Source organism: Gopherus flavomarginatus, chromosome 2 (genome assembly GCF_025201925.1).
Source record: "Gopherus flavomarginatus isolate rGopFla2 chromosome 2, rGopFla2.mat.asm, whole genome shotgun sequence".
NCBI lineage: Eukaryota > Metazoa > Chordata > Testudines > Testudinidae > Gopherus > Gopherus flavomarginatus.
This window is the reverse complement of record NC_066618.1, coordinates 190,006,844-190,030,196: the sequence shown is the minus strand read 5'-3', so window position 1 is coordinate 190,030,196 and position 23,353 is coordinate 190,006,844. Positions and strand designations below refer to the sequence as shown.

The 23,353-nt window shown below is 42.6% G+C and overlaps 1 protein-coding gene across 1 annotated transcript; it reads right to left on the bottom strand.

Annotated features, from left to right (window-relative positions):
• Positions 1-16,790: 16,790 nt before the first annotated feature.
• On the bottom strand, positions 16,791-21,363 carry SOX4 (SRY-box transcription factor 4). The gene has a single exon (XM_050942307.1). The coding sequence runs from the start codon at positions 20,509-20,511 to the stop codon at positions 19,195-19,197; it is 1,317 nt and encodes a 438-aa protein (XP_050798264.1). The 5' UTR covers positions 20,512-21,363; the 3' UTR covers positions 16,791-19,194.
• Between the last annotated feature and the right edge of the window lie 1,990 nt (positions 21,364-23,353).

Sequence of the window (23,353 nt, the reverse complement as noted above, 5' to 3'; positions counted from 1 at the left end):
ACTGAAATAAATTACAGTAAAAAGTCTTTTATTCGTTGCCACCTTCTTATCACCGACAATTCTGTCAATCGTGCACTCCATGAGGTTTTTCCTTCCACCTTCAACAGATACTTAAAAATCAATGTGTACCCTAACTCATCCTACCTTCTCCTGGCCCCAGTGAGAAGTAGAAACCGAAAGCCCTACTTCAGAGCCAACTGTTCCAACACCCTCCTCCAGAACCCTGGAAAAGTGATGGTGTGGCGCAATGCCCACTGATGGTGCTGTGCAATGTGCATTGATATTTCATATGATTTGAAAATATGAAGCATCAATCTTAAATCTACCTATCTATATTTGTTTTAACTTTTATGTTCAGATTCACTACCACTTTACCTCACTTACGAATATCATAAAGCAGCCAACGCTTATAGGCTAGTTAACTGCATTTTGAGTTGGCTTTGCTTTGCCAGAGCAGCACAAAACAGCTGGAGTTCCCTGTTCCTCCTGTCTTCTGTGTTTTAACTATGTGGGAGGTTACTGACATTTTGGAAGGAAAAAAAATTGGCAGTGGTTGCTAAATTTCTTAAAGGACACACTTTTAATTAATTTGTATGTCTACATAAATTTTACTTGTAAATTTTCAGAAAATTCATTTTCTACTGAAAGACTAAGTACTGTAATTTTTGGGAGGATACTCTGTGTTTTTAATACACACCAAACAGATTAACTCCCTGCTTTAAGATCAGCTTTAACTATTGTGTCACTACTAATGCCTTCATACAATCATAGTTCAGCACAAATATTTTGCTAGTCATTGAACATATTACCTCACATTTTTATCAGCAGGAATATCTCTGGATCAGGATTAAGTATATTAATATTTGTACATAGCAGTAACAGGAGCTAAGAAATTCATCCTTATGTTCAGAACAAGAATTGTAAAGAAAACTAAAACAGTGTACAAGCTTGTCTCTTTTACCAACAGAAGTTGGTCCAATAAAAGGTATCACCTCACCCACCTTTTTTTGTCAATTTTGTCACTCATTTGTTTTGTTACAAATGATTGTTTCCATGCAATAACTCAGCTGAATAAAGCTTAAACCCACATGATAAACTGAGGCACATATTGCTATGAGATATGCAACCTCCAGGAATTTCAGTCTGTAGCTGTGAAAATGCACAATGTACAACCATAATCAAAAGCTGAAAACTAAACATTAGTGTCCTGATATTGTCTTTTTCTAATTTGGTATGTGCACTGGATTCCATCTTGTTTGCTGTGTTTTTTTGTATATTTTAATGAAAATGTTTTAAAGATATTTTACACAGATGTTTTTATGTTACTATTCTGAGAACAGTAAGTGAACATATCGATCAGAGAGCAGTTGAGGTTCAGAAATAGTAGTTATTGATAGATATCCAGAACTATTACCTCCATCCTCAAAGTTTCTATTTGCATGTTGTATTACTTGTCTGTGTTAGTTTGTGATTTTGTTGTTGTTTATTTGCATGGAATTATTTTTAGAAGGGGGATGGTAATTAGCGGCTGCAGTCAGTGGCAGAGCCAGCTCTACAGTTTTTTCCCCCCTAAGCAGCGCGCTGAATTGCCACTGCGGGTGGCAGAGGCAGTCCGTGTGCCCTTAGGGCAGCAGGCGCATTTCCACGGCGGCGGCAATTCAGCAGCAGCTTCTATGTTTAGCTGAAGCCACCCAGGACAGCTAAACATAGAAGCTGCTGCCGAACTGCCCTCACCACGGAAACGCGCCTGCCGCCCTAAGGGCACACGGACTGACCCCGCCGTCAGTGGCAGCAATTCAGCGCGCTGCTTGGGGGCAAAACAACAGGGACTGCCGCCCCTTGCAGAATGCCGCCCCAAGCACCAGCTTGGAATGCTGGTGCCTGGAGCCGGTCCTGGTCAGTGGATAGTGGCCCTTGCCAAGTGACAGTGGGGTATAACGTTCTGTAACATTGACCCATACTGTGTGACAGGGCCAGGAAATAAAGATTTGTCCCATGTTAGTACCACCGTGTTTCATACCTTCATAACACAGGACACCCCTTCCAATACCAGTTAATCCAATCTTACTCTTTACAGTAACTGTGAACTGAGTTACCTCAGCTCTTACTGGCAAAAACAACAACAAAAACTTGTAAATCAGAATTTACTTGTATAGACATGATTCATTGAATACAGTAGTCATCAAAGTAGAACTTGATGAAAATTATGTCAGAAGCATAACATCTGACTAGAAAGAATACTAAGGGCCTAGTCCAAAGCCCAATTAAGTCATTGGGAGCTTTTCCAGTGGTGTCAATGCTTTGATTAAGCTTTGGATCACAGCTTAATCAAATATCACCTATAGGTGTTCTCATTAGGGAGCTCTAAAAGACCGAAAACAACCATGAAAACATGACAGATTTTTCTAGTTCAGTTCTCATGGAGTATCATAGATAATAAGGTGAAATTGCTTAATTAACAGTAATTAACTGATGAGCAGATCACACTTTCCCCTTTTGTAGCATCAATGTTATTTAAATAATTCTGGGTCTTCGCTTCCCCTCTTTTAAAGGCTCCCATGTGGAACAGAGTAAATAGGGGTGGAAAAGCCCCCAGACACACAAAATAGGGAAAAAAAGAGCCAGAGCTCTCTTCTCTATGACACTTCTCATTCTGTCAGGGCTTTGGTAGGAGACAAAGGGGTGCAGTCTGGGAGCAGCTGTATATGCAGCAGTGTTTTCTCATAACTCACTATGTATCTGCACAGAAACTGATGTTGCTCAGTTAAATGAGATCTCTTTCCCGAGAGAGGACAGAAGATCAATCCCAGAATAATAATAATATTTAGGTATATGTCAGGGATCATTTCTGATGATAAAGTAGCTATTTTATCCACTTAAAAGCTTCTCTAGCAGAATCCTTCTAATCTCTTGGAGATACCTTTTTATTTACTGCGTGAGCACAGTTCTTCTAGCTGTGTGCAGAGACGGTTTTAGTTTTGATTTCCTATTAATAAACTATGAAACTTACAGCAATTACATACAAGTTCATACGAACCCTCTATAGAGCAAGTCTCACTTGCTTAAAATCAAGGTTAGAATGTTCAGGCTGTAAGGTGTCTTATAAGATAATCATTTTCTTTCTGACTAAAGTTTTGTCTAAAGATAAAGCTGAATTTAAATCTTATTTAAAAGATACTTCTTGAAAATCCTTCTATATTGGACTAAATATGAATACTTCTATATTGGACTTTACTTCTTAGTTAACAGAAATATGTTTCTTGCTATGGTAAACTGATTTGAATAATTCAGAAATGTATCTTTTATGAGATGTTTCTTGAAGTTATTCATATTTATACTTTGCTGAATCATCATAAGCAATGTTTTTGCACCATTTGTAATATCTGATGTAGGTTATCAGATGGAAGATATTATTTCAGTTTAACACGTACTGTATAGAACAGGGGTCTCAAACATGCGGCCCGCAGATGGCCCACAAGGTTATTTTCTGTGGTCTGCGAGCTCCTCGCGGTCCCCCAGCGTTTAACTAGAGCAGCTCTGGCCCAGTGTGCACTGGGGGCCTGCCCTGCCCTGCCCTGCCCCCGTGCCACTCTGGGAAGCTGAAAGAATGTGGGGGAGGAGAGGCGCAGGGGTGTGTGTTGATGTTGCTTCAGACACTGCCCCCAGCAGGTCCCATTGGCCGCAGTGCCTGAAGCAACAGCAACTCACACCCCTGTGCCTCTCCTCCCCCATGTTCCAGATGCTTCCTGGAGCGACGTGGGGGCAGGGCAGTGTCATAAACAGATGGTTAAGGGTTAATGTCTCTTTTACCTGTAAAGGATTAAGAAGCTCAGTAAACCTGGCTGACACCTGACCAGAGGACCAATAGGGGGACAAGATACTTTCAAATCTTGGTGGAGGGAAGTCTTTGTTTGTGCTGTTTGTTTAGTTCGTTGTTCGCTCTTGGGGCTAAGAGGGACCAGACGTACACCCAGGCTTTCCCAATCTTTCTGAATCAGTCTTTCATGTTTCAAAATTGTAAGTATAGCCGGGCAAGGCGGATTAGTCTTATGTTTGTTTTCTTAACTTGTAATGTGTCTTTTTGCTGGAAGGATTTTTACCTCTGTTTGATGTAACTTTGAATCTCAGGCTGGGGGGATGGGAGTCCCTCAAGTCTATATGAATCTGAGTACCCTGTAAAGCATTTTCCATCCTGATTTTACAGAGATATTTTTTACCTTCTCTTTTTTTAATTAAAAGCTTTCTTTTTAAAAACCTGATTAATTTTTTCCTTGTTTTAGAATCCAAGGGCTTGAGTCTAAACTCACCAGGGATTGGTGGGGGGAAAGAAAGGGGGAGGATTAATTCCTCGTTTGTTTAAGATCCAAAGAGTTTGGATCAGTGTGAAGCTTCCCAAGGCACCCCAGGGAGGGGAAAGTCTGGGGAGGGGAAGTAGGGGAGATGGTTTATTTCTCCTTGTTTTAAGACCCAAGGGGTTTGGGTCTTGGGTTCCCCAGGGAAGGTTTTGGGGGAACAGAAGGTGTGCCAGACAAAGACTTCTGGCTGGTAGCAGCGTACCAAATTTAAGCTGGTAATTAAGCTTAAAAGTGATCATGCAGGTCCCCACTTTTTGGACGCTAAAGTTCAGAGTGGGGGAAAAAACCTTGACAGGCAGACAGGCAAGGAGCCTGCCCTGCCCCCCGTGTGTGCCAGGCCAGAGTCCACCTCTGAGCCCCTCCTGCGGTTGAACCCCCTGCCCTGAGCTCCTTGCCGCTCCCTGCACCACGACCCCCTGCCACACCCCTCCTGAACCCCAACCCACTGCCCTGAGACCCCTGCTGCACTCCATACCCCTCCTGCACCCCAATCCCCTTCCCTGAGCCACCTGCTGCACCCTGCACCCGACCCCCTGCCCTGAACCCCCAACACACCCTGAACCCCTCCTGCACCCCAACCCACTGCCCTGAGCCCCCTGCTGCACCTCAATCCCCTGCCCTGACCTCCTGCTGCACCCCTCCCCCTCCTGCACCCCACAACCCAACCCACTGCCCTGAGCCCCCTGCCGCACCCCAATCTCCTGCCACACCCCTCATCCCTCCTGCACCCCACACCCCAACTCCCTGCCCTGAGTCCCTGCCACACCCCATACCCCTCCTGCACCCCCTGGGGGGCAGGGAGGGGGCAGAGTTGGGGTGAGGATTTCAGGGAAGGGGTTGGAATGGGGGCAGGGAAGGGGTGGGAAGATGCAGGGCAGTGGTGGGGCCTCATGGAAATGGTGAAGTGGAGGCAGGGCCGAGGGGGGAAGGTGTCAGTAATGCGGCCCTCAGGCCAATGTACTAGTCCTCGTGTGGCCCTCATGGTCATTTGAGTTTGAGACCCCTGGTGTAGAACATCACATGAGCTTATTTTTAACCTGACTTTACTTTTAACCTTTATTTACTTCACACAAAATGCCTTCACACAAAGATCAAATTTTAAATAGGAAATATTTCCTAGTTTTATACATCTAAAATGAATTTATATTCCATCTGTATTGAAGATCTACTGAAATCCTGCCCTGAATTTCACACATTGGATTAAGATTCATTTGTTGTAATGAAATATTTGGAGTTAACTTTGAGTAAAAAAAGAAGTTATACCAATGCAACAGGATGCAGGGGCACTGCTCAGAAAGATAATGAGGCAGGGCTGGAGATAGCAGAACAATCAGAATCTCAGCAAGACAGGAGGCTCTACAAGACCAGCTTCAGAGTCAGAAGAATGGGAGGAGTAAAGAGGACTTTACAGCCATCCACTCACTACAATGGTCCTGGATTATTTTCTGGTAATGTAAGATAGTGTAGATAAAAATAATTGATCTTAAAAAAAAAACACAACAGATTTTTAATTTAAATTAGATACCTTTTTTTAAAAATAAAACTATTTAAATTAAATATGAAATTATGACAATTCTATGTTAAGGCAAACTTCTTATAATCTTAAAATTATTTAAAGTAGTGTATGTTGTTGGCACACTTTTAAAGTATGTTAAGCCACTGAACTAGCGGAGTCATTGGCTAAGCACATGGAACTCCAGTTTGTTGAAGTGCTTTTGATAGCAGTAGCTTCTTCTGCAGGTGCAGAGAGACCATTTTGTTAATTTCAGTTTATTCAACTAATTTATTTCAATGACAAGTTCACTGAGAGTTGAGAAAACAGTTTGGACTTGAAACAACAGGAAAGCTTGCTTTCCTTTTCCAGTCTATGAATAAAACCAAGTGTGAGAGGATGAGATCTACTAATTCTAAAATCTTGAAGGACAGGTTGACTAGAAATAATCATTTCAAATTTACTATCTACAGATAATACTTCCTTTGTTTATAAATCAGTTACTTTTAAATTTAAATTTTTTTTAATTAAGAACTATGAACCAGATCCTCAAGTCTGGCCATTTGGTAGCCAGTGCTACCATGGACAAACCACAAAAACAGCTGTAAGCAGCCTTTATGAATACTTGACACTCAGGCCACCAGATGCCAATCCAGTCCCAAATAACAACTCAGAATAGCCTCAGAACTGCCCTAACTGCATTAGCTGCAACTGCACCCATGGGTATCAGTTTTAGCAGCTGAGAATTGCTATAGCTCAAGGGCACTTTATGTCCCTTCTCGTCTGTCTACACCTCCTACACTAGAAAAGGACATGGATAGAACCAGTTACACAGATACTTTCCCCACCCAGACATTTCCCCTACAGCCTCTTCCCAACAGTATTAGGATTTGTTATTTGTTTACTATGATATCATTTTCCCAAATATATAGCAATTTAATAATGAAATTACAAAAAAAAAAAAGTGTGTGATAGGATCCTTTACTCACTGCTGGATGGTGCTGCCTGCTAGTAGTTCTGGGGATTAACTCGGTCAAGCCAATGCCCCTTCCAGTGGTTACAGCCCATCAATTTCTCCTCTGCAATCCCTTTCTTGCTCTCAGGAACCACAGCTATCCTCTTAGTGACTCAGCCCTCCTTCCAGGGGGAGTATATTAAGGTTCCTGCTCTCCTGCTGTCTCAGGCAGTCTTCTGCTTTGTTGCCTCTCAGTGTCACTCCTGCAGTGCCACAGGCCCATCCTGTACTCCAAGTTCTAGCTCAGGTCCATTCCCTGCCCCTTGCTGCCTTTCCCAGAACTGCTTCCATACCTCCTGGCCTTCCCCACTCTTCTGGGTTTTCCAATCTCTTCACTTCCTCCTTCCTGGAAGTAATTTTAGGTAATTTGTCCCTGCAGCCCCTCAAACACTCCTTCCTTGTCCCTGCTGCCCCTTCTGTTTCCATTTTCCCTGGAGGTTTTTCACTTTCCTCTGTAGCCCGGGGGACAGGTCACTTGCAGGTTCAAACTAGTGTAAATGGTGGAGTAATGGACTTCAGTAACTCAGCCAGATGTTAGGGGTCTATTACAGGCCTGGTGGGTGAAGTTCTATTGCCTACAATTTGCAGAATACCAGACTGGAGAATCACAATGGTCCCATCTAAGCTTAATGTCTATGAGTCTTTTATAGAAGCCCTGCTTGTCTATCACAGGTGAGCTTTCTCTAATTAGCTGCCTCCAGCCTAAAGCTTCCCCCATTTGCAGCCTAATTAGCTGATTGGGCCCACTTGATCCAACTCAGCTCTTGCAGGGCCAATGTGGGTGCACACCCCATCACAGATGTCCTTGTACAGTAACATTATAGTTAATTTTATTTCATATATTATACTTTTTCTTGTAATATTTTATTTTAAAATTATATTACATGCATCAGTTTCATAAGTTCAATTAGAATTTGTGCACATTCAGTTGCATCTAATTCACTGAAGCAAGTTCACATGTAGTCTGTGCATATTTTGCTTTCCCTGGGGGAGGGGAGAAACAAAGGACAGTTTGCTAAGACAATATCTATTCCTTTTTGTAGTTTGTTAAACCTTTTTTCACACTGTGCACAAGTAGTAACTTCTTTGTAACATATACTGAGTATGTACATGTGCCAATGGAAGAGAGATTCTCACACTTCTTTCCAAAGCTGATTCCAGAAGACAAGAAATCATTGAATATCCTAACAGTACACTAATTACCTACTTCCTATTTTGTTTACTAGAAATGTAGGAACAAACAATCCTTTACTAATTCTCTGTACTCTTTTTTGTATTTTTCACCTAACTGTATTTTTCACCCAAGAATCTCAATTCATTCTGTAAACATTAACTAACCATAACAAAATCCTATAACAATCTTGCAAAACAGGTAAGTATCAGTATGCCCATTTTTACATACAGGTATAATGAGGCATAAGCATCTCAAATGTAACATATAAAAAAACTGGGAAACCAAAACTCTCTATTTATTTTTAGTCTTGGCTCCAGTGAACAGCAAAGCCAGGAATAATACTGAGGAGGCCTACTTCCCAGTCTGCTGATTCATCCAGTGCAACACCCAATTCCCCACTGCCAAAGCTACATTTGACATCAGTACATTTCAGCAATATTTAAACTCTGTACTGTCTTTCATTACAATATAATACTGGTGTTTACTTATTATGAAAAGAAATGCGTTTCCAGAATATCTGAATAATTACAGAAAAATATGTCCCTATCTAGGGATTATGCTCTGTATCTTGCAAAAGTTCCCTCTACATGTAGATAGAGTTGTCAAGCATCCAGTTTTCGACTGGAACACCCAGTCAACAAGTGACCCTGGCTGCTTCAGTCAGCACTGCTGATTGGGCAATTAACAATCCAGTTGGTGGCACAGTAGGGCTAAGGCAGGCTCCCTGCCTGTCCTGGCTCTGCACAGCTCCCTGGAAGCAGCCATCATGTCCAGCCCCCTGGTGCAGGAGTGATCAGGGAAGCTCCACTTGCTGACCCACCCCCCAGTGCCAGCTCAGCGGCTCCCATTGGCCAGGAACTGCAGGCAGTGGGAGCTGCAGGGGCAGCGTCTGTGGGTGTGGGCAGCACGCACTGCAGAGAGCCACCTGGCCTCGCCTCTGCCTAAGGGCCAGACATGCTCACTGCTTCCAGGAGCAGTGCAAAACCAAGGCACGTAGGGAGCCTGCCTTAGCCCCACTGTGCCACCAACCAGGAGCCACCTGAGGTTAAGTGTCACCTGGCTGGAGCCTGCACCCCAAACCCCATCCCAGGTCGGAACCCCCTCCCGCAGCCTAACTCCCTCCCAGAGCCTGCACCCTGCACACCTTCCTGCACCCCAACTCCCTATCCCAGCCTTGAGCCTCCCTCCCTCAGCCAAACTCCCTCCCAGAGCCCATACCCTCTTCCACACTTCAAACCCCTCAGCCCCAGCCCAGAGCCCCCTCCTGTACCCTGAATCCATCATTTCTGGCCCCACCTCAGAGCCTGCACCCCCCAGATGGAGTCATCACCCCCCTCCCGCACCCCAACGCCCTGCCTCAGCCCATTGAAAGGGAGGGAGGGTGGGGTAGAGCAAGTGACGGAGGAAGGGGGGGGCTGGAGTGAGTGGGGTGGGGCCTCAGATAAGAGGTGGGGCATGGGTGGGGCCTCAGATGAGGATCAGGCCAAGGGTGTTCAGCTTGTGCATTTAGAAAGTTGGCAACCCTACGTGTAGAGAACATATGCTCTTACACCTACATAGAGAATACCTCATGTTACCTTTGAAGTTGCTTTGCCTTTCTTTTTGATGATCTGAGGTAAATTTGAACCAGTAAGCTACATGTGAAGGATTCTGAGCTATACCATCCCCATAAGCCATATTTTCTAAATCCCAAAGCATGTAAATTTGTTTTAATCCCATTTCCTTTCTTTATGTTGAAAGAACCAGATCTGAAAAAATTGTTTAGATTCTCCTGAAAATTGCTTCTTCAATACGTTATTCATGCTATGGCAGTAATGAATCTTGTTCCTGTGTAACCCACTGATTAGTGTGTGTTATGTGTCCCTGTCTGTGCCCAATCTACAGAAGATATGAGTCTATTAAAGAAAGCCTGACTGGTTAGCTGAAGCAGTAAATCTCTTCAGATCCCTAATTCAATAGCCCGGGTCAGTCAAAATGGTAACCATAACACTTGCTGCTAGTAGCTGTGTTGGTGTGTGAAGGAAGAAAAAAGCAGGTCCAAGCCACTCTGAGCATCTTTGATTCATCATAGTTGTGTAGAGCAAGGTGGCTCAGTGCAGTCCTGTGGAGAGTTTGGTGTTTGTGGGATGAACCATACTGTTACTCCAAAAGAAACGGTATGTGTCCCTTTCTAGATTGTGCTGCAGTCTGGCCACCTGCTCAAGTCAGCAGACCATGCCCCAGTGGAGCCATGAAGCATCTACAAGAGTATTACCCAGGTTCATTTAGTACAGAAGAGTGCTACGTGGCTGTCTTGTGCTGGTGTTTAATATGAGGAGGGAAGAGGGATTTCTGTATGCCCAGTTATTCCCTCATTAACTTGAGGACTGCGCTTTTAATGACTGTAGTTCTGGAGTCTTGACAAGATATTTTAATATTTGTTTCAATGCCTTGAGTTTGATGGAACTGTTAATCATGTTTAACTGCAAAGCTTCATGTATGTTGCTAAAATAAGAAGTCACTGACTTCTGTTTCCTCAGATATGCCAAGAATTCATATATAAAATTGCAAGATCTGTTGTGATTGAAGATGAAAATATAAATATTCATAAATTGTGATAAGATCACACAGCTAGATCTAGTCTGATCTCACCTTTTCATGGTAAGCTCCTCCCCTGCCATTCAAAATAGTCAGTTTGATCAACAGTCTTTTACATTATTTATGTAGGTCATCAGCTATTTTAATTTAGCCTTAATGGATACAGTCACAGCTTGTACCCAGCATGATTTGGTGATATACCAAGACAGACAACATATAGAAATATCCTAATTTGAAAGATGGGGTCTGAGACCAAGGTAATAGCTTCTTAGCAATACCTAGTATGTGTATATAATAGATCCATATTCAGTGGTTCATCGTGCTCTATTGATATGTTCTGTACAATGCCTCTTTTGCAGAAAAAAGAGGTTCAATACTGGAATCAGAAGATTCCATGAAGGGTTGGAGCTGTGAGGAGAGAAAAACAGTTTGACCTGAGCAGCTATAGAGAGGAAAATAATTCTGACTTGTGATAACACTGGCAAAAGACCCCTCTTGAAAAGGATAGGACAGGCAGGGAGAAGCAGGGGGAAATGAAAGAGACATGAATGTTAAGCCAAAAGCAGAAAAACGGACAAGAGCCATAGAAAAAAAACAAATGAAGCACAAAGAAAATGGGGCAGGGAAAGAAAAACCGATCAACCTTTCCCCTCCTCCTCCCATGAAAAGGTAAGAAAAACCAGGTCTACATGAGGTGCATTTTGCCAGTATAGCTATAGTGGTAGGCTATACCAGTAGCCTCTACTGGCAAAGTGCTCCTACTGTGGATGCAGTTTATACCAGCCTCCAACTTCCACAAACACAATAATCTATACCAGCAAAGTGCAGTTTTTCTAGTATAACTGCATCCATACTATGGATTTTTGTCAGCAGAGCTGTCAGTCAGAGATCACATCCCTGACCGACATTGCTAGGCCAGCAAAAGTTTGTAATGTAGACTTGGCCTGAGTTCCTGCTTCCCTCTCACTGCACTAATAATACTTAATACTCTACACTTAGGCACAAAATTGTTGGCATAGATTGAAGGAGGATCCAACTGCCCAGATAAACTCTTCCTTGCAGGGGAAACCTTTGTGGCTGTCAACTCCTTTTTCAAAGGAGGCTGCTGTGCTGTGGAAGAACTGCTTCCTGTACTCTGTAGATACCACTGCCCACAGCTCCCCTGTTGTCTAGTTCCCATCTTCTGAGAGATCCTCTCTCCTGTCAGACACTTGCCCATTACACTCTCTCCCACACCTGTGAATGCCCCCCTTCCCAAAACAAGAACAATACCTTTGCTTATCCTACAAGGCCTGTTCCCATCCACTTTGTCTGCCCTCTCGCCGCAGTGAGCTATTCCCTCTTGCCCTTGCCACTGTACCTTTCCTCACTAAGATGGATACTCCTCAAGTCTTCAAGAATTTAAAATTCTCCACCCACCTACTTGTAATAAAGTTGGGACAGGCAGGAATGCTGGTGAGAGACTAGTCTTCATTTCCTGGCTCCAGTAACATGGCATCATTCAGGGTTACAAAAAGGTCCTATCACATAGCAGAAGTCAGTGGGCACTGATACCAGTGGCTACTGTAACATTATCTTCTTTTTAAATTAAATTCAAATAAAAAGGCAGTAACTACTGGATTCAGCAAATACTGACACCTGTCATGTGACAGAGGTATTAGCCTCTCTAAGGTGCTGAAGGTTGAGAGAGCCATGTCAGAAAGGGGGGGATGCGGGGGCAGAAGCAGGGAGTTATTGTGTTGCTAGGGAAAAAGGCATTTAGAAATTATAATGGGGGTCAGGGTGCATTAGGAAGTTTTCACTGAGGTACATAAATAATTACATCCCAGATTATTTAGTTTTGGTGACGGTTAAAAAGATTCTGTGAACGTTATTACTAGTACTGAGATATGTTTGTAAGAGGACATGCAAAACTCAGGTTAACAGACATAATTGTCTACAGGAAAAAAAGACTCCAAGTAATCCATGCTTAGTAAGCAGTCTTGGGTAAATCAACTTATGTTCCTCAATTCACCCACCATAAAACAAGGACAATCATATTACCTTCCTCATCTGGATGACAAGCAGCATAGGTAATATTATTAAAGTACTTCAAGATCTTTAGAAGAAAGGTTCCACGAACCATACAATATGTTATCATTTTTGTATCCTGGAAAACCCAAAACTCTACTGTATTTACATTTATATAGCCAGTCATTAAATATTTGTAATGACTTCAGAGCTTTTTAGAAACTGTGAGTGAAAATTATCTCAGATAAAAGGTGTTCGTGTTAGTCTTTATCTACATACCAACACAAAGTGTTTTATAGTAGTTGGTTGTTTAACTTCTACATGTAAACACTTATTTTAATTTTCAGTTGGGTAATTGACACTAATGCTGCAAACAAAGAAAACATAACCTTAATTAAATAATTTGCTCTTCATGCACTAAGATTTTTCTCTCCCTACCCCCAATTACATTGAAAGAGCATAACTCTTACTTAAAATGTCTACATTAGCAATTTAGCTTTTCTCCTCTGAGCTTTTGAGGTGCACCACATTGAATAAGAGCAGGGAGAGGTTATTTTAGGCTCCAGTGCCCTGCTGCTGCCAATTGGAGACCATGGCAGTAGTATAACATGAAAGTACAAAGAGTGTTCTTTTTATTAATCACTCTTGGGATACTTTGCTTTGGAAAAGAGAGAACATGTTCAGTGAATGCAGCCACATCCCACGCTACTTCCCAGGGAAGGCACTGAAATGACTCAAAGAAGAAGCAGTCCTGAATGATATAAAATCACAGACTTTACAAATATACGGCAATCATGTATCTTTTAAGTCCAGTTTTTGTTTTAAAAATAAGCACCATTTGTTTAAAAAATTACATTGGTATGGTAATTCTTTAAACAAGTTAAAAACTAGTAGTTCAGCTCCTTGCACCAGCAGGTCTATGTGTTGTACACAGAAGCTAATTGTACTACCCTAAACTTGTTTTTACTACTAAAAATCCCTGTTTATGTACACTAGATTTCAGATTTTCCTGTTTACTATTAATTTTTCTTCTAAAAAATTTAATGATATGCTATTTTATCTATACTCTTTAAGCAAAACAACATTGAGTATATAAAATAATATTGGATTATATTTTCTTTAATATTTTGTGCTTTAATTTGGTGTATCTCCTCTGGACAAAGCAACTGCATAGGCTCTTACTGCAGAAAGCAAAGAATGTCTAAATCTTTTTTTATTTAAAAAAAATGTAAGACAGCCATTTCCATTTAGTTATATGAATGCAGCAACTTGTGCCACCAAATATTCCCCAGAGATCTAAATCAGTTTGGTAATACTGAACTTTATTATAACTGAAAATGAAAACAACTTATGCAGGAAACCATAAAACCCTTCAAGTTAACAGTAGTCAACGGCAAAATCTCATTAGAGATAATAGACATATTGTGGCACAATCTAAATGCTCAGAGCTCATGGTCTGACTGAATTCCAAATGCTGTCAGAAGAATCTGCAATTCTATCTTGCCATCCCTCCCCCCCCCATATCCTTTTTTCCATCCTCTGTGTCTAGTCTCAAAAGCCTGTGTGCGTATAACTACACCATATTAGGCACTTCAAAATTATTACAATGGTGAGGTTTTATTTACACATATTAATTACTACTATAATTTCCATCATTCCCCCTGCCACCTCCCACCACCCACAAAAGGATGCAGCCCTCCCCATTACACACACTTTGATAAGGATGTGTAGGAGTCATCTGGGTAGCAAATGTGGAAGAAACTCCACTGATGCTCCTACTGGGATTTTTTTCATTTTATTTTTAAATGCTATCATGAAATGAGAGAAGTTAGAAATAAGGTTGGGTGGATGATGTTAAGGGAAAAATTAGAGTGCCATTGACCGTAGAGTTCTGAATTAGAAATACAATACAGGAGTTGATTTAGGGTAGTGTGGTATAAAAGTAACCTTTATCACAGTAGCAGCTCTGCAAAATCCCAAATTAAATGTGTGGTATTTTTTCAAAGAAAGGAATGTTTATGGATTAAACTCAACAGTAAATTAACACCCATGTGGAATTATATTAAATATATATATGGAATTTAAAAATGCGCTTTACAAAATATGAGAGTACAATATAGGTTTGGTGTTCTTTGTTTTATTTTTGTTTTTGGATGGGCAGAGGGGAAGGACATGAGTACTGAATGGTTTGCCTTGGCTTCCTGAACACCTTTGCTTTTTCCCACACCGAATAGGTATCTAGCAGAATAACATGCGCCACAATAGTGAACAGAGAAATTGCAGAGCCAAGAAGCCTATACACACTCAACCAATCATTTCAGGCAGTCTTCTCCTCAGATTTACCCTCTTGCCCTGCAGTTAATCATGGTTCTGGCTGCAGGCCCATGGAGTCCACCCTAACAGTCTATGAAATCATCACATTCTCAGACCAACCCCTCTTCCAATGGTGCTCCACTTAGTGTTGGTTTTTATCACCATTTGCAAAGAGCTAATTAAAATCCTCCAGAGAATCTACTTTGCATCAGTGTTCGGCTGTCTGAAACAAAGTTGTCCAATCTTTCCTAAGTTTTGAGTTTGTTTATTATTATGGTTCTGATGTATACCCCCATGGGAATGAAAACTGATTCAGATTTAAGAAAGCACGCACATGTTTAGTATCATTAAACTCACATTAAACAAGGCACCTGGCCAAAAAAGTGGACAAAGAATAGTCTGTCATTGCAAAAACCCAAATGTAGCCCTTGATTCAAACAGGCCACCTATAATCAGAATGCCACAGGTTCAAGTTAAAGGAGACTTCTTCTAACTGCCTATGTAAAAAGTTGCACAGGTCTAATGGATATAGTGTTAATTTGTAAAGAAATTAAAAATAGCAAAAACAAGAAGTCTTGGATTTTTGGGAATTCATATATTACTGGAGTAGTTAAAGACACATAGGTTTTCCAAAGGAGAAATTTTATAGAAATACTGTAGCTGGACTACTTTCAAATCACTCAATTTTAACTGAATTTACAGTACAATGAACTGCTTAATTTAGGTTCACACATTCCCCTCCCCCTAGTTTACAATGCAAATACTAGGCTTCCCCACACCTACTTTATTTCCAAGTTTCCTCAGCTCTTGACAGCTTTTCCCATAGCCTCTCACTATCACTCTGCTTAAGAAGTTGTGACAAAGATACACAGGAATATAAACAGCCCCCTGCCTGAGGAAATCTTGTAAAACCCAAGGCACCCAGAAAGTTGCCCTTTCAGTTTGCAAACAGCATGCCTACTGTACTGTAGAAATAAATGGTGACAATTATTTTCCTTCTCTACAGTCTCCTTGTTGCTATGACGTCTGCATATGTTAAAGCTTGACTCTTTCCAAGCTGGGGAACAGAGCCAAAGTTAATGGCAAAATAGGTTGTGGGTTACTTTGGCAGGCCCCCCCTCACAGCGACTAGCAAAGGTGTGTAGGGGGAAAAAGGGTCCATTTCTCTTCATTAACACTGCAAGCAGCAGAGCAAATCTCTTTCTTTTGCATTTGAAATCGTTGAAGGTAAATCTACCCCCCCAAAGTATTTATAAACAAACTCAATCGATTGCACAGCGTTCTTTTCTCTTGTTAGGATACTGAGCAATGTCTCTTTCACCTTGAAGAGGTGAGACTGAAATGAACAAATCCTCCCACTGGGCAGGTTTCCTGCAAGATAGTTACTGAAATGGAAAGACAGGATTCAAGTCACAAGGCCAAACAAAACGGTTGATGTGGCCTCTTCTACACATTCCTGCTGTCTAGATTTCGTCTCGGATGGCAGGGGGCTTCGCCCAGCTCCTGAGTGTAGCTTCCCCATCCCCCATTCCCACTGCAGTCTTTGCTATTTCCACCGAAAGGTTATTAACATTTAGTTAATGCACGAAAATTCCTAGAGAGCATTCAGCAATGGCACACATTCAGACTAACATCCATTTACTTCCAGACTTTGGCCTGCCAACTGTCTCCGAGGAGACAGGGGAGGGGCAGGGAATGGTACATGTTCCTGCAAAAAAAGATGTATTTTATAGTCGTCACTGTAAGTACATTTTATTTAACTGCTAATACAGAGAGTACCAGTGTCTAAGACCATTACAGAATAACCACACAGAAAAGGTGTAGCATAACAATGATGACAAAAAACAGTCAAAGTTTAGGGTTCAGTTCCAGCTGATTTTATTTCCTTCTCAAAAAAAATATTTACAGAAGGTATATCAAAATCTGACAGGCAGTGAACTGGACATGATTAGCTGGCATGATTTTTTTTCTCCTCTTTCCCAACGTTGTGTTGTGGGGTGATCGTTAGACAAAAATATTCTACACAGCATATTGCACAGGATGGATGACCAAAAAACAAAACAAAAAACCCTTAACGGAACCACCTCATTAGGCAGACGTCCTAGTGCCTGTCATGTTATATTAACATACATAAACACACAATCCTCTTTTTTTCTTATTATAATACAGACTTAAATGTACAAAGATGTTTTCACTTTTTTCATCTTAAACACAACAGCTATAAACCTGAATACATATGCTATCATCATGCCATAAGAGACTAAAACAATTATATTTAGCGACAAGTAGAAAGGATTAAATAGTCAAATACAAGAATGAAAAACGCAGTACATAGTGTCGCGAACTCAAATCGGCATTTAGATAGATCCAGTGGTTTAAACGGCACGTTTTTTGCTTCTAAAAAAAAAGTGCAAAAGATGTGGTTTACAAATTAAAGGTACAGGATCCCTTTTTTCTGCAAATGCACCAGTTGCTTTAAAGCGCCTGAATGATATATGGTTGTACTTAATTATGGGATTTTTTTTAAAGTTAGGAGACAGTGTATTACGTTTATTCTTCCCCCTCCCCCCTCACAGAAATCAATGAGATTAAACACTGGGCACTGGTGGTATGTATAAGGGATACTGTCACTTTAAGAAGCCTGCAGATTGGAGTGTAAACATGGAGAAAATAGGGGCTGATTTTTGTGTGTATGGGTGAGACATTAACCAGCGGCCCTGTAAGTATAATCAGGAAATCCAAACAGCGATTTACACCGATTTACACCCCCGTTATATATTTTTTACAAAAATACACTGAGAAAATAATCAAACGTTTTCATCTCTCTTCTCTTTTGTTTTTAAAAGTGTCAAAAGTCTACATTTAAATATAAAAAATTAAAAGTTAAAACTCTAGCCCTTCAGTGAAGGAGACATAAAAATGGTGCGAGTAACAACGAGGACTACCAAAAAAGGACAAAGAAATACAAGTCAAAAATGTTTGGCCAGTATAAATACATCCACTTATAAAATGGCATCCGATTACATTTACAAGGAAAAAACAATAAAGGAAAGAGCATCGGTGAGAAAAAACAGTCTTTTCATTTACAGCTATAAGGAACACATACATACTCTGAGAAAAAATTTGGTCCTGATTTTTTTTTTTAAGTCCAGCACAGATTTGAGTTGCGTTTGAATCCTTTAAAGAGTTAAGAATGAAAAAAAAGCTGGTGATTTTTGTAGGAATCAAACATAGCGCCATCTATCTGCTTTTATAGTATCCTAACACTATTTTTTAAACTGTTCAACAGTCTTACAGAAATCTTAAAAAGATAGACAGGATAACATGCTATATTAAACCCCACCAGTGAAATAATCCAACACCATCACGATTCTGAGTAAGAAGAAAAACAATTTTTTGTTTTTGCAAAAGCAATCGCCCTCCCTCCATTTCCCCTGTACCACATCATTAGAGAAACTGTTTTGTATCTGTCTCCGTTTCAAAAAGTTTTCCGTGTTCGTGAAGTTCCATTTTATTGATTGATTTCTCTCTATATAATAAGGTGACTGAGAAAAGCGCTGCCACCTTCTCCTCTATACGTGCAAATGCATTTCAGTTTATTATCTTCCTCTAGTCGTGTTTCCAGTTCATCTTTAAAAAAAAGGCAAAAAAAAAATTCCCAACCCCCTTCCTTTTCTCTGTCCAACTAGGATCTCAGTTCAGTTTCTAGCTCAATTCGCCCTTTCCGCCTCCTATTATCTTCATCTCCTCTTGCCGCAGGAAAAAAATCGGAATAGGATTCCCTTCCCATCCCCCACACTATGTAAACCCTGCAGTCTTTTTTTTAAACAGTTCTCATCTCTCAGAACAAAATACTCGAGATCTCCAATGCACTCAGCACAATGTATCACTCCCCCTTCTTCTTCACATAGAGTGGATAAAAAAAAATCAAAACCCAGAGGTGTGTGTGGTTTTTCCCCTTCTCTCTCTCGCTCTCAAAAAAAATCACTCCCGCCAGTGTCTAAAAATTAACATCAGGCATCGGAAGGGGCGTGGGGGGATGTGTGTGTGTGTGTGTCTATCTCCAAGCAGAGGAAGGGAGCGAGCGTGTGTCTATTTTTTTTTTTTAAAGAATGATCCCTTTTATCATCTCGGGTTTTTAAAAGCACAGCAAGTCAGTTTCATCTGCCCCTCCAAGGAAAAAAGATACACCCAAGAGCGTGGGCGAGTCCTCTCAATAGTGTATGTCTACGTCTTCCCCGGCATTTATTTATTTTCTTCAGTAAGTGAAGACCAGGTTTGAAATGCTGGACTCCAGCCAGTCCCCTGAGATCATCTCACTTACCTCCGGGGTACAGTAGTCCGGGAACTCAAAATGCGAGCCCGAGCCAGGCTCGAAGTTAAAATCTAGGTCCCGGTCCAGCACCGACGAACCGAAGCTGCCCAGGGACATGCTCTCAAACCCGGGGCTGGGGTTCAGGTCCAACAGGTCGTCTTCAAACTCGTCGTCCGAGGAAGAGGAGCCCGAGGAGGAGGAGGAGGAATGGGAGGAAGCCGAGGAGGAATGGGAGGTGGAGGGGGCCGGGGAAGAGGCCCTCAGGCTGGTGTAGCTGCGGTGATCGGAGGGGGAGCTGCTGCCCGGCGGGGAAGGGCAGGAGACGCTGCTGCAGTCTCCGTCCTGCTGGCACCCTCCGGCGCCCCCCTCCTCGTACAGGCTCAGAGGGTCGCTGGCCTCCGTGGAGCAGCTCAGGGTCGGGCTGGCCGGCACGGCGCCCCCGGGGGAGGAGGACGCGCTCTGCCCGTGGCCCCCGCCCGTGCCGAAGACATAGACCCGCTTGAGCTTCTTCTCCGAGAGGTGTTTGCCCGAGGCCGAGCAGGAGCCGGAGGCGCCGCCGCGCGATTTGTACAGCGAGTGGTGGTCCGGGGGCAGAAGGGCGGCCTGAGCCGGCTGCTCGGCGGGGAAGGGGGCGGCTTTGCTGCCCAGGATCACCTTGGCGTGCGGCTTGCTGGCCCCGGAGCCGCCGCCGCCGCCGGGGGAGAGCTTGGAGCCGCCGCTCTTCTTCGGGGCGGGCTTGGAGGAGTTCGTGCTGCCCCAGCTGCTGCCACTGCCGGTGCCGCCCCCGCTGGCGCCAGGGCTGCCCCCGCCGCTCTTGTCTCCTTTCTCGCCGGGCTTAGCGGAGCTGTTTCCCGATTTCACCTTCTTCCTGGGCCGGTACTTGTAGTCGGGATAGTCCGCCATGTGCTTGAGCCTCAGCCGCTCCGCCTCCCGGATGAAGGGGATCTTGTCGCTGTCCTTGAGCAGCTTCCAGCGCTTGCCCAGGCGCTTGGAGATCTCGGCGTTGTGCATGTCCGGGGACTGCTCCATGATCTTCCTCCTCTCGATCTGGGACCACACCATGAAGGCGTTCATGGGCCGCTTGATGTGCCCGCTGGGGGTCTTGCACCAGCTCGGGTCGTCCGCTTTGCCCCCGGTGGAAGCGGTGGAGCCCGGCGTGGGCGAGGAGGCGATGCCCAGCTCGATGCCGGCCCCGGAGTCCGAGGTCTCTCCGGCCAGAAGCGCTTCCGTGTTCTCCGCGTTGTTAGTCTGCTGCACCATCGCTGGGGCTCACACACACGGCGGCGGCGGCGGCTGCTTGCAGGGAGGTCGGCGGGGCTCAGCTCGGCACCAATGCAACGTAAAAAAAAAAGGCTCTCAACTTTAACAGGTACAACAAGGAAGGGGAACGAATCAAACAGTCCCAAACCACAGCGAAATGCTCAGCCCTTCTCCAGCGCGCAGCCCCTCTGCTAAGTAGTTGTAGATCCAGACAGGCTCGTCTCCAGCGCTCTGTGCAGTCCTTCCCCCTTTGCTCTCTATTAATTTAGGGGCAGCAGCCAGTGCTCAAAGTGGAACAGAAACAGAGTTTCTTTAAAAATGCTGCAATTCCCCCTCTTCTTGTCAGTGTTTCCCCCCCTCCCCTCCCCGAAGCAGTTGATTCCAGTTCACAAGTGCTTTTTCTCTGCCCAAGATGTTTCAGGAAAACAGCACACGCGCTGGTAAAGCCTCCCACTACTGTGCCCAGCACCACACACACACACAAAATAAAAACAAAAAAATAAAAACAAAAACCGGACTCCAGGACTCGTGGCTTTGCAGTCAGTGATCAGGAGCTTGTGCAGTTAATTATTTGGTTGTTGAGAGGTACTGAATAAAAAACAAAACAAAAAACCCCGACTCATGCAACCGGGTAGCATTAATAAATGTGTGCCTTCCCTGTAGGAAGAGCGGTGACTAATGCGATAAGTATATTTAGTCCCAGTTTTCCCTTCCTTTGCATGCACAACCCCAAAGAGAGGAGAGACACATACACAGACCGGGGCTACTGGTATTGGCCTCTTCCCCCTCACACACTGTTTCTCTTGCTGCAGCTTAGAGCGGACCCCAAATTCCGCCTAGCGCCTCTTTATCCTTTCACAGTTCTCGCCCCGGCCAATCACTCGCTGTATCCAACGCTTCCTCGTGCCAAACCCCACCCCGCCGGCTGCTATTGGCTTGGAACCCGATGCAATAATAATCACCGCGTGCAATGAGAAGCTCCAAATCTGACCTCATTCCAATTTACAGAGCAAACTTTTTAAAAGGGCCAGAAGTGCAGCTGAGATTTCTGAGTCTCTTTTTCCTTTTGCATTTCTCCTCCCCTCTTTTCTTCCCTCCCACCTCCATGTGTGAGATAATGCACTAAATTATTGAGGGGTGGGAAGGGGAAATATATTCTATCCTTTATGTTAGATAAGTTGGATGGGGAGAAGTGAAATACTGTACATGGGAGCTTTACTTGCTGCATAAAGGGAAAAGTGATCATCTGTGAATATTAGTTCCTTTCAGCACCAAAAGAAAAAAATCAGCATGTGGTGTAAAAAATCTGTTCCTTGTAGAGAGGATTCATTCTGAAAAAGGACCAGAGGGAAAAGGAAAGGGAGGGGAGAGACAGCAAGGATAAATCAATGATTTAAAAGCCACTGAGAAAGTGAGTAGACACCTGTCATCACAACTATTTTCACATTAATTCCTATATCACAGATGCTGATAGATTGTATAACACTCCTTACAACAATTTATTCACTTATAATTATCACAAAATACTGGCAATGCTTGTGGGAGATTCAGATTCCCATTCCTCCCAAACAGATTGCTTTTTGAACACTGCAATGATTGAAATCGAGTCTCATTTTCTCCAAGGCTCAAATTAAGGATGAACTGTAGGACACAGTTTGGGACACAGTTCTGTTATTATAATAACAGAATTATAAATATTTTTTGTGTAGCTTCTATCTCATTTTCCTCTGGAAGTTGGGTGGGAGGAAGAGGCATTTCTCTTATCTAATGTTTACCATTCACACCCTCCTGTTTGCTTCTTAATTGTACTATAGGCATCCTGTCTGCTGGCAAGCCCACTTGGTTCAGGGTGCATTGGGGTTATGTGGTGGAGTTCCACGTCTGTCATTGAACTTCTTGCAGCACCCCTGGTACACAGTGAGTATTGTGACACAGCTGTTTTTTGTTTTTGTTTTTTTTATCTGATGAGGGAAGGAAAGGGGGATCTCTTGTGAGAAGTTGCTGCTCTGTGACCGACATATTCAACAAAGAAGGGTTTGCAGACATGACAAACGAGATTATAAACTGGGTGCTATTTTGATTTTTTTTTCTAATTAGAAGACATATCTAAATTGTCAAACACATTCATACTTTATTGTTTTTGTCTATTTTAAAAACACTGTCAAAGTAGTTTAGGCCTCTAATCTAGTATGTGCTATAATTGTTATAACCTGATGAAAAACAGATATTTTAGGGATATTTTTAATCCAACATTCTGCCTCCAGTAAGTAAAATAAATCAATCAATAAAGTTTTAAAAGGATAAAATGTAATAATGATTTGTGCAATAGCGCTCTCCTGCAGCCTCTGTAGCACCAGTTAAATAAAACACTGGGGTTAAAGGTATAGGCCCACAAAAAACAACAAAAAATCACTCTTTTCCAAACTTTCCTTGACATCAGTGGTTTTGCCAGTAACCAAAATGCTGTTAAACAAATCAGATATGTCAATTTCACTTCCAAATTGGGAGGGGGGAAGAGCAGGGAAAATAATGTTTGCTAAATAGAAAAAAAGCCAATAAACATTGTAGGGAATGTTTCAAGGTTCTAAGAAAGTAGTATGCAAAAGTTCTATATTTTTCAAAAATGGAAAGCCTATGATAGTGTCCTTTCAAAGACTATTTGGTCTGAATACAAGCTATGAGTTTTTAGGCTCCAAATTTGAACCAAACTAAAACTACTATGAAGTGCTGAGAAAAGTCCTGTGAATTCTAAATATCTGCTCTCTCTGTTGTTTTAAACCTAGAACTAAATCACTGATATTTATTTAAAAATACAGTAATCTCTTATTGTTGGGCCTACACA

Bases quoted from the DNA above. Each gene is read 5' to 3' on its own strand.
- SOX4 (XM_050942307.1), bottom strand. From the start codon at position 20,511: ATGGTGCAGCAGACTAACAACGCGGAGAACACGGAAGCGCTTCTGGCC.